This window comes from Silurus aristotelis (genome assembly GCF_946808225.1).
Source record: "Silurus aristotelis genome assembly, chromosome: 1".
In the NCBI taxonomy this organism is placed as follows: domain Eukaryota; kingdom Metazoa; phylum Chordata; class Actinopteri; order Siluriformes; family Siluridae; genus Silurus; species Silurus aristotelis.
This window is the reverse complement of record NC_139574.1, coordinates 10,849,235-10,861,323: the sequence shown is the minus strand read 5'-3', so window position 1 is coordinate 10,861,323 and position 12,089 is coordinate 10,849,235. Positions and strand designations below refer to the sequence as shown.

Genomic DNA, 12,089 nt, shown 5'->3' with positions numbered 1-12,089 from the left:
TTGTGGCTATACAATATTTTGCACTACAGAAATTTGTCAAATAGATTAAATTAGTTTACGTGCATTAATCCTTTATATTGTAGGCCATAGTATCTTAATGTTTGCAACTAGTTACAAATTTTACCACAATAACAAATTTAAGTTCAATAGATTTACAATCTTGATTTAAGGAGCCAATTATGGGGGGAAAGTTTCTGGCATTCCAGCAGGTCTAAACTCTTCACTGGCAAACTTGAAAGGACTGAGAAAAAAAAACTTAGAGAAGAATTCACTTCCAGATAAGACGGCGCAGTTAGAAGGTATATGTTTTGTTTTAAATGATTTGCTATATAAATAATCTACAGGTGCTTCAGTCTTATGGGAACAACAAGTTTGACAGTGTTTTTGATTTTCGGTTATCCTTGGAACACACAAGTACATAAAAAAACATTTCATAAGATGGGGAGTGTTGAGCAGGGAGTTTCACACATAATGAGGACCAGATGCCTTACCTTCACTGGCAGTTACATTCCTGGGAGCTTTGGTGGGTGAATGATCTGTGCCGGAGCTCACGTCGGAGGAAATGCTAGAGCTTCCTTTACCTGTGTAACCAAAAACACAACATACTGTAACGTGATTCATCATCATAAATGTCTACTTATCAGTGTCTTTTTTTACAGTGCAAGGGTTAATCGTGATGCTGAATGACCTTAAGAGCAAGAATGCCATAATTGATTTTATATTATATAAAGAGGGCGAAGTTTCCCCACTACAAGTCAGTGTTAACAGATGATCTAAAAATGTCATCAGACATCCAAGCCTTGTTGGCCAGCCATCTGTTGGATATATACCAGTGAAACTGTTTTATTATTTTAATCCAAGCTGAGGTTTTCATAATTAAGGATTTTGAATAAAACCCATCAGGAATACACACTGAAGATAGGCTAAAACATGATTCAGTTTATGCTTTCCTGCCAGTAAAAAAGCAACATTGGAATGAAACATAGAAGAAGTTTGCTCAGTTCTATCACTTACGGGTTTTATAGTTATGTTATGATCCTCTATGGCAGTCCTGCCTTTGACACATTTAAACTTTGTTGACTGCTGGCAGTCCTCGGTTTTTCTCTGCCTATTATGATCAAGTCATATAAAATGATCATATTAGTCGTGCAAAGACACTCGGGTCATATCACAATATCTATACTTTCAAGTAAATTAATAAAACACTAACATCTGTATGTTGAAATACACATAGAATGTAACCACATGAAAACTAAAAATGCTAAAGACAGGAAATACTGTAATCTTATGGATTATTTGTGATCCACTTTTAATGACTTTCTTAGCACTTCATTTCGATTTAATCAAAACAGCTGAAAATAATTAAAAGCCCAGCTTTTACAGTAATTGCTTTATCGTTATCAGAATTGTGGTAAATCTGGAGACAATCCCATAATCAACAGACACAAGGTGGAAATATGACCAGGATAAGGGGCCAGTCCATCAAAGTGCACCATGAATAAACATACATTAACAGAATTATTCACATCTAGAGGCAATTTAATATGCCCAATCCTCCTTTTTGTTTATTTAATTTTTTTTCAGCCAGAGAACCTGAAGGAAACCCACATAGACAAAAGAAGTAAAAACATAACTCTACAATGACATTAACCAAACCTGAGAATCAAACTAGAGACTCAAAAGATCTGATGTTCAGAAACAACTTTTTATTTTGTTTATTGTTGCACAGATGCATTTATTAAATTTATTTTAAAAGGATTTAATTCAAGTGTAGAGCTCAAGAGTTTGGAATCTTTTTACATGTCCAAAAGTGGTTCTCTTATACTCTTTGAACTCACAATCTATTAATCACTAGTGCTTAGCATTCACTGTCCACCAGTACAACCACCAGGGCTTTCAGAACCAGAAAACAGTCCATTTACCAGGATTAGGAGAAGAATGTTTATTTTCCATAAAAAGTCAGATTTAAGTAGTATGAAATGTCATATTTGTAACATATAAACCTATGTATGTTTGTCTTGCATATTGAAGAGCTAAATCAAGGTCTTTAGCAAAGACTCTGAAGTCACAAATGCAGAATTGGCAAAAATGTGTGTTCGCGTGTATGTATGTGTGAGGGGCCTGTTTTATGATGGCCCATAAACTCAAACCACTAGTGGCTTTGTGCAGAATCATCTTGGACCTTTATTCCACATAAGGAGTTCACCATGTAAACAAGCCTTTCTTCACACGCTTTCTTTAAATGCTTAACCAATACCTACACACACACACACACACACACACACACACACACACACACACACACACATAGCCATAATGCCATGCTGCAATATTATCATTAACAATTTCAAACATGGTTCTAATATTATCTGGTGTAAACCAGTGTAGCAAAACCACCTTTTTGATAACGCCTACACAAATTTGAATTCATTCTTTTCCAACATTTCTTCTTTGGTAAACTAACCAGTGCTGTATTGTGGCTAACAGGCTCCCTTCATCATTACCAGTGTAAAGACATGTGGTGAAATCACCGAACCAGCACATCTGCTTAGTTTTTCCACAAAAGAGCCTAAAATGTGACTCACCAAGCAAGTGGGATGCTTTTGAAGATGCCTAATTGTTTTTTTCTAGCTATTGTATTCTTCACAGTTTATGAGTAGTAATATTTATTATGTTAAAGTTAGAATTATATAGATGAGTAAAGCTATACAGTGCTGTCCAATTTTCAGCTATACAGTGCTAAAATTAAGTAGCAAAACCACAAAGTTCTGGCTAATGTTTTTCTACTAAACAGTGTTACTGTCTCCACCGCATACCATAAGCTCATGTGTATGCTAAGTATAAAACCCTAGAAGACTAATGAATTACAGAACTGCAGTGGGTATATGATTCTGAGTAGTCAGCCGTTTGTTGAGCGTGGCTAACAGAAATTTCATCCTTTGCGTGCCGATCATCAATTAAAGAGCTCAAGACGGACCCACTGAGCTCAAAGATGTAATGATTTACATCTTTGGATCGCTCTTCCTTGCTTGACTACCAGTGGTTTCCTTCCACGGTGAAATGCCTGAGGAGACAGTCCATCACTCGATTCTTTATGCATCTGAGTGAGTGTTTGAAAGTGCTTCACTCACCCAATATGAATAGGAATGTCATCAGTCATTTTGTAACATAAACAGCAATTTCCTTAAAGTGTCACTAAAAAATAAGAGCTGAACGCTACAAAGAAATTTTTTGTGCACTGATCAGTCCTGTGATCCTGCAACCTTCATACATTCACAATTTGATTGAGGACTGTGGTATTATGGAGTGTTCCAGATGTATGGAAATAAGCAGGACTGAAAAGCAATCCCAATTCTTATCCAATCTTGGTTCCTTTCCATCACTGGTTGAAGCTCCAAAGGGAACCTGAAAACTTTTAACCTAAACATTAACCTCTTAGTCTGGTTAAGCCAGTGAAGAGTCTGGCCTTGTGATCAGATTTACTAATTAGCAAACATTTAATAAAGTTTTTTTGGCAAGATGGACGTCTCTCAAATAGTCTGTAAAAAAATTTGCATGCACTTCCAAGCAATTCCATTACTCATGAGCTTTGCACCCTTTGACAATTATTTTCCAGTGATCAGATGTGAAGATTTGGAACAGAGACAGACACAGCTTGAAATCATACATTCGACCCTGCTTCTGTACATAGACCACAGGCACACCTAATCGCTTTCTGCATATAATTTGCTCAGAAATGTCAGTGGTTTCTGAATTCTGCTTAATTACACCAAAATCATGGCACTGTAGCACTCGGGAATAAAACGGATCTGTTTTCACAGTCATATTTCATCAGTCTTCCTGTTTAAGATGCAGAGCGCTGGGCTGGGTCCCAAAAACCACTGACAAGGATTTATTTCGGTGGAATCCTTCCTACTTTCCTATTCTACCCACTTTTCCAACAGATACATCCATGTCACAAGTGACTGAGATGCGAACGTGAGAACACCCTCGAGAGTTTAACGCTGCGCTTTCCCCGTCCATTAACTTACGCTCACCACGTGCCAATGACACATTCTTAAGAAGTGGTTTGGGAAAAGCTCCAGGGCCAAGAGACCTGTTTGCTTATGTTTCTGGAAAACAACCTGTCAAAAACTTTCACCAGTTTCCTGCCTCATGCTTATGTAAGGTGCAAAGAGAGAGCTTTACAGAGCGCTTGATCGCTAAGTGAAATTCAAGATGAGGTCTAGCACAAGTACAGATGCTCGTGGCACAGACGGGGAAAAAATGGCATTTATAAACCCTTGATGAGGTATCACGTTGTGCAGAGATCCTGGTGCAAGCCAATTTACTCATAGATGTCTGTAATCCTGTCCAGCTTTAAAGTATATCCTTTCTGTAGTAACTAATTGAACTGAAATACACTCTGGCTAACATTAATACTGTCTTGAGAAATGTGCCAATAGTGAGCCAGATGCTACATTTCTAAATTTGTAGATAATAAATTCTATCCATGATTGGATCCATATGATCTTCTAGCTTAAGATAAATCAGATTAGCATTTTCTTCTTCTTTTCTCGAGTTTTGACAAGCAATTGGCATGTTATCTTTGCTGAAATATTGGGTCAGCATTCAAATTTGGGTCAAACTAGAACTAAATTTGTATTTGGATGTGCTTTTATTAGCTGCCTCATTTACAAGTATCAGGCTGCCTTTGTAAATTGATTTTAAAATTGTGTATTTTTTTTTAGACCAGTACAAGAAGCTCTTTGCAATGACATGGACAGTTTGTCCATTTAATTACACGAAATAAATACCACGTTGTACTTTTGTATCCTATTAATGCTGTGGAATGTCTGTAAAACAAATTAGTTCCTGTTATCGCTTAAGTCAGAGCAGCTATAAAAAGTCATTCTCTTACCAACCTCGTTTGTTTTTCTTTCCTCAAGTTAATAAGACAATTAAAAAAACACAGTTTGTCATGCTATGGAGAAATTTTAAACACCCTTTTGATGAAGACTTTCCTGTTTTGGCAACCTTAAAAAACCTGACACTGGAGACTCGTTTCATAAATCACCTTACAGAAAGCTTTACCATTTCAACAAACATTTGTATTTATTTATTTATTTATGACAACACATTTCCTAATCTAATTATTAGTATACTTAGTTTGTGTGAAGCACAAATCCCATCCCATTTATGAGTGTAAAGTTATAATTCTTTATGCAAATTCTTATTTTATTATAACGATTATAACTGTTTACATGCTGTTTTGCACATCTACTTGATTGCTGCTGTTGCTGTTTTGCACAACATTTTTTTGTTTAGATTTACAAGTACACTCTTGTTTATAGTTACTGGTGTTGCTATTTTGTGTTTTGTCTATTTGTCCTACACTGCTTTGCGTTGTGTGATGTCTGCACTGTTTGCACTCGGTTGCACACGATGCACTTTATGCGGCAAGGACACTTAATTGTGTTCTGTATGTAGCTCTGTTGTTTTATGTAGCGCCAGTGTTCTGAAGAAACATTGTCTCATTCGACTGTGTAGTACATCAGCTATATATGACTGAGATGACAATAAAAGGTTCTTGACTTTTGACTCTCTTGACTCTTGAAATGCATTTACTGTCCTCCTGTTATAGACATTTACCAACAATGTCAACCAATTAGATTTTACATTATAACCATTAAAACCATATTTATGTATCTCATAAATATCTATCTATCTTTCTGTCTGTCTGTCTGTCTGTCTGTCTGTCTGTCTGTCTGTCTGTCGGTCTGTCTGTCTGTCTGTCTGTCTGTCTGTCTGTCTGTCTGTCTGTCTGTGATTAATACTACTAATCAATTGAGAATGATCACTGTTTGCCTGGCTCTGTGATGAGATGGGGAATTACAGGAATTTGTGTACAATTTATCTGTAGCTGTTTCTCTTCATTCTTTGAAGGAGGACAAGTTTTAGGGTCACGTGTAATATAAACAATTTTTATGCCAATTGCGTTGTATTCTTACATTGCTGAGGATAATATAAAATGGTCAAGTGGGAGAGTGATAGGGAGATTAAAAGAGAGAGAGAGAGAGAGAGAGAGAGAGAGAGAGAGAGAGAGAGAGAGAGAGAATTAGAAAGTGACAAAAAGAGAGAGCTCAAGAGCTACATTTCCCTCTGGGTTTTTCAATAGCTTGACTGAAGCTTAAAGTTTCACTTGGCCAGTTAAAACACTAAGTCTGAGCAGTAGGTTGTGCCCCAGATGTGGATGTTTGCCTTGGACTGTTTTACAGTTTAACTTTAGGCAAGTCTCATGGCTACTTTGAGTATCTTTTTTTGAAAATGCAAATCGGGACAAACCAAATCTCACTTTTAAGTCTAAAGATGTGAGTAGGTCAATATTTAGGACAGTTTAGGAGTAGCTAGGTGTTGGTTGCCAGTGTGGGGTCTGGCAACCTGTCTGTGACAAAGAGGAAGAAATAATGCTCACCTATACAATAAAAAAAAAAAAAAACTATTAAAAGTTATATAGTCTAGTCAAATCTAATGTAATCTAATAATATATAATAATAATAAAAAGAAGAAGAAGGAATAGAAAAAGAAGAAGAAGAAGAATAAGAACCAGCAGAAGAACCAGCAGAAGAACAAGAAGAAGAACAAGAAGAAGAACAAGTGGACCAGTGTTTGGGTTCTATAATTTCAGGAATATCATTGTCCTGAGATCACTAGGAATTATATATTTTTTTATTTCACTCTGTAATCAGTTTTCTGCAAAGAAAGAAAGAAAGAAAGAAAGAAAGATGTGTACAGCATTTATTAACAGCAAATACTGTATCAAGCAACACTGTAGTGTTTGTTGTACTAATCATAATCAGACACATGCAACAACTTTGAGATGTTGGCGTGCAGCATGTGAAAAAGTTGATTACAGCTTCTTCTAAGTGTCCTACCTTCGCTCCCGCACTGTTTGCCGTTATTTGCGCCCATCCTGAAGAGCGCATTGTCTATCCAAGGCACATTGTAGCCCACATCTACTCTCACACCACTACAAACTCACACACACAAATAAAAATGCATGCCATAGAAGAGAAAAAAAACATCCGTTAATAAGTATTTCCAACTTCAGCAAGGCGATGAGGAAAAAAGTTCAGATGTCCACAACACCAGCAGCATCCTATTTCCCTGAACTGAGAGATGTGTTTCAAATTATTCCCCTCCACTCAGACCTCAATACACACTGACTGACGTGAGCTCAGGGACCTGGAGTTCTCTCTTTCTCTCTCTCTCTCTCTCTCTCTCTCTCTCTCTCTCTCTCTCTGACACAGGGAAGTCAGGAACTCAACCGCCGGCTTTTAAAGAGACCGCAAACATTAACCCTCAATGCACATTTTTACTTTGCGTCCAGAAAATACAAAACTCCAAGAATATCTAATGCTTCCAGATTGTTCTCTCCATTGTCCCTGCTCTAAAAAGGCTCAAATAATGACTCACCTCATGACCAAAAACTGAACCCTTTCATAAAATGTCTACACTTACAGACAACTAATGTTAAATAATGTATAATGTTTTAGGAAACAATAACATGTACATCAGCTCCAAATGACTTAAAAGCATAAGTATAAATTAACCTAAGCTTGTCTGTAAGCTTCTCTCTGAACTATTTGTCGTTCTTAATATTTAATAACTTGCTACATAAAAAAAAAAAAAAAAAGTAAAAAAAAAATTAGCAAACTGTGGCTCCAGGGTTTAGGGTTTGAATCTGGCATGTGTCCTGATATACAGTTTGCATTTTCTTCCCAGTATTTCAGAAGTTCCTCTATGCCAGGGGTCACCAACATGGTGACCGCGGGCACCAGGTAGCCCGCAAGGACCACATGAGTAGCCCGCGGGCCTTTTCTAAAAATAGCTGTTTCCTACTTTGTTAAATCATTGTTGATAATTATTATGAGAAATCATTAACATGATCAGCATCTTCAAATAGAAGAATATCATTAATTATTAATAATAACATATAATAAAAGGTAAATTGAGCAAATTTGTTATTTCAGATCAAACTGAAAAATCTGAAAAAAGGTTGGTGACCCCTGCTCTATGCCCTCGAGTTTCCTTCACTATTCCAAAGATCATTGGTTGAGTGGTATTTTCATGGGTTGGCACCATGTCCATGGTGTGTTCTGAGTTCCCTGAGATAGTCTACTTGTTCCCCACTGGGATCGTGTGCAGGATAAGCGGTATAGAACATGGATAAATCTATGAATGTATGGATTTTTTAAAACTACTTTCAAAAGTAAAAAATTGTGTTGTTTACGCGTCATTTAACTTCGTTAAATGCAACTGTCTTTGTTACAGGGTTTGTGGACACCTGACACCACCAAAATGTGTGCTAATTCAGAACTATACAATTGTACCTGATTTCTATACATGTTGTAGAATTGCAATTTCCCTTTACTGTTCCTACGAGGACCAAACCTGCATGACAATGCGCATGCATATCCATAAAGATATGGTGTTTTCAGATTCAGATCAAAAACGTTGACTATCTTGCACAAAGTCTTGAAAAAAAAAGCTTTGGGAAGTAGTAGAACATCAACTGAACCCTAAACCTCCTCAAAGAAAATCTGTGTCTCATTTCAATAATGCTCTTGTGGTTAAACAATCATAAATTATCACAGCCATCCTCCAAAATCTAGAGGAAACTCTTCCAAGAAGAGTGAAGAGTATTAGAAAAGCAAAAGGAATGAGATGCCCAAGAACGTATGTATTCGGCAATTCAGTTGTCCTCAATGTTTTGGCCGTATAGTGTTCATCCAGTAAATACAACACTGAGAAATCAACTCACTTGGGCCATTGTGGCTACATGAGTCTAAGCGATTTTTTTGCCCATTGCCACCAAATAATAAGGTCATGTACTGTATTATTTATGGTGTTCCCACAACATATAGGGCTCAACAGTTCATAGCCATGAATTTTAAATCTTGTGGCTACATCTTCATTTTGTGGCACGCTATTGGCAGTTAGTAACAGAGTTGCCTGAACAGACCACTCCCTCATAAAAATAACTACATTTTACTGCTGCGTTTAAAGGAATATTGCAAAAAAAAATTTTACTTTCTTTTAGACTACATGTTAAGCATATTTGTGATAACCACAGATAATAAATTTATAATATTTCCCTGCTGAGGAAAGAAATGAAAATGTTAGAATAATTTAGAATAAGTGACTACATTGCCCTCCATTGACATTGGCACCCTTGGTAAATAAAAGCCAAAAAGGCTTTGAATATTGTCTCTATTGTTTAAACTTCTGATTTTCTGTAAAAACAAAAAATCACAAAACTCTAGTATATTACTCTACTCTCATGAGTATAACACATGTTTTATCAAAAAATATCTTTGTTAAATATATGCCACAACTATTCTATAATCTCAATGAATTCATCCGGGTAAATTATATTTAAAATATATTTCCATTGATGTTTTATATTTTTTTATGGACACCTGGGTGATTTGGAAAAGAAAATTGTTCAACCATGACTTCCATGAGGTAGCACATAGACCAAATTCCCTTACTCATTATTTCATTAGTAAGACCAAGGCATATATCTGTTATTTTCAACAGCTAAATGAAGGCTGAGCTTCACAAAAGTGGTTATAAGAATTAAGCAAAAGCATTGAAAATGACAGTTTCCACCATCAGGTCAATAATTAAGTTCCAGTCAACTGATAAAATGATGGATGAACCTGATAGAATACAGGTGTCTATGTTGTATAAATGCACTTTGACGTGGATTGTTCAAGGGTCTCCCAAGGATCACAGCTGGAGAATTGCAGTCAGTTGAGTTTTGGGGCCAGAAAGTCTCCAAAATTATAATCTGAAGTAACCTACATTGCCACGGGGCTTCAGGAAATGTAATGTAAACAAACTTCCAAGCCACTACTGGAACTATTCATATAACACTTTAAACAATGGCAATTGTCTTAAAGCAGCTTAAAAGCAGATAAAGTGGTAATAAAGAATGTATAAGTTTGTTCCTTATAATTGTGATTTTATTCACCAGTGGTGACTGTGGTGAGGAAAAACTCCCTGAGATGGCATGAGGAACCTTGAGACGAATCAGAATCAAAAGGGAACCCAATCCTCATCTGGGTGGAATCGAAAGTCCATTTATTACAGTTACAATTACAATTGTTTTTGACATGTGCAGTGATGGGTGATTAGCTGCAACTTGCGGTCCTGAGTCACTGTAGCAGACTGTTGACAGTCCAAATCCATCCTTAAAGCTTCCATGTTGCTCTGTAATTTCATGGATCCCCAAGCCATTGATGTGAAATCATCCACAGCTACACAAAACGGCCTCCAATTAAAGAGAACCCCCTCCAGAGGCAGGACATCAGGATGAACAAGGCAGATCTGAGGAGAGAAAAGGGATAGGAACACTGGTTACTGGTACCTCAGGAGCATATTTAACTCGACCGAGAGAGAGAGAGAGAGAGAGAGAGAGAGAGAGAGAGAGAGAGAGAGAGAGAGAGAGAGAGAGAGAGAGAGAGAGAGTGACGAGGAGATAGAAATATGGATTCAGTATCCTTCAGTTTTGTACAAAATTATAAAACACAATAGAGGGAGGTGGGTTTGCCACGCACAAAGAGGTAGCCATTTGAAAAAGTACCTTGTGCCGACAGTTAAATATGTTGGTGTATTTTTACTGATTTGTGCTTGTTCTTCTGCCAGAGAGAAGCTATACATTTTGTTAGGATACATTGGCATCATAGACTAAAATATCAGCAGATAAACACCTATATATGAATACTGAACACTGTACTGCTGAACTCTGACAGAAAGTCAAGTCAAGTTTATTTCTATAGCACTTTTCACAACAGACATTGCAGCTTTACAGAAAATCTCAAAGCAGCTTTACAGAAATCAACAGTTAAGGTGAATGGTGTGCATTTATCCCTGATGAGCAAGCCATTACAACTGTGGCAAGGAAAACCCCCCCTGAGATGTTATGAGGAAGAAACCTTGAGCGGAACCACACTCAAAAGGGGAACCCATCCTCATTTGGGTGACAACAATAGTGTGATTATAGTCTTTAAACAATACAGAACACTGGAGAGTGAGAACTAACATGAGCACTGGAGTGTAAGATTATAAGTAATGTTCTTCTACAGTCTTTTACACTAATTGTTGTTATAAAACTAGGAGCTACTGAGCAACTCATAAAATAGCTCAATATTTGCAATCATCATAGATCCAACACCAGCTTCTCCATGCCAGAACCTTTAAACACTCCAGGAGGTCCAATTTCAAAACTCCACACATGAAATGGAATCCAATTGGCACTGGTATGTCTCTGGGTGGTACGGGAAGTTTGCAAGTTCAGCATCTACTTCTTCAAAGGTCCATAATCTTCATGAGGTGGGACGTGGCTGGGACTGGAGCAACCTCAGGATGCCTCGGGATGGGGAGAGAAAAAGAAGCAGTGAAGAGGAATTAGCGTAGCTGCTGTTCATGATATTAACAGCACAAGTTGATAATGTGCATGTGATCAGATGTACTGTAGCACAAGGTTATGATATGTGATGTGTGTTATGTGTAGGACTCGCTAAAAAGACACGTTTTTAATCTGCACTTAAACTGGGAGAGTGTGTCTGAGCCACGCACACTGTTCAGTCAGGAAGACTATTTCGAAGTTTAGGAACCAAATGTGATAATGTTCTACCACCTTTAGTGGACTTTGCTATTTTAGGAACTACTAGAAGTCCGGAGTTTTGAGATCTCAGGGAGCGTGACGGATTGTAGCATGTTGGAAGACTGGAGAGATAATTTGGAGCTAAACATTTAGTGTTTTGTAAGTAACAATAGTTTGTAGTCGATCGAAACTTAACAGGTAGCCAGTGTAGGGACGATAAGATTGGGGTTATATGATCATATTCTCTCGACCTTGTAAAAACTCTGGCTGCTGCATTCTGGACTCACTGTAGCTTGTTTATTAATGATGCAGGACATCCACCTAATAATGCATTACAATAGTCCAGTCTGGAGGTCATGAACGCATTGACGAGCTTCTCTGCATCAGATATAGATAACATGTTTCTTAGCTTAGCAATATTTCTAAGGTGGAAGAA

General features: G+C 37.2%; 2 protein-coding genes across 2 annotated transcripts in view; both read right to left on the bottom strand.

Annotated features, from left to right (window-relative positions):
- LOC310729081 (F-box/LRR-repeat protein 7) overlaps positions 1–7,238 on the bottom strand; it is a 31,077-nt gene extending 23,839 nt beyond the window's left edge. Inside the window, exons 1-2 of the mRNA XM_083547094.1 lie at positions 6,915–7,238; positions 492–581 (exon numbers count right to left, since the gene is read on the bottom strand). Of these exons, the coding sequence (XP_083403220.1) occupies positions 492–581; positions 6,915–6,951 (127 nt within the window). The 5' untranslated portion in view covers positions 6,952–7,238. The remainder of the gene's footprint in view (positions 1–491; positions 582–6,914) is intronic.
- Positions 1–12,089, bottom strand: part of itgb1a (integrin, beta 1a) — a 140,943-nt gene that overhangs the window by 37,969 nt on the left and 90,885 nt on the right. The gene's annotated exons all lie outside the window — the stretch shown is intronic.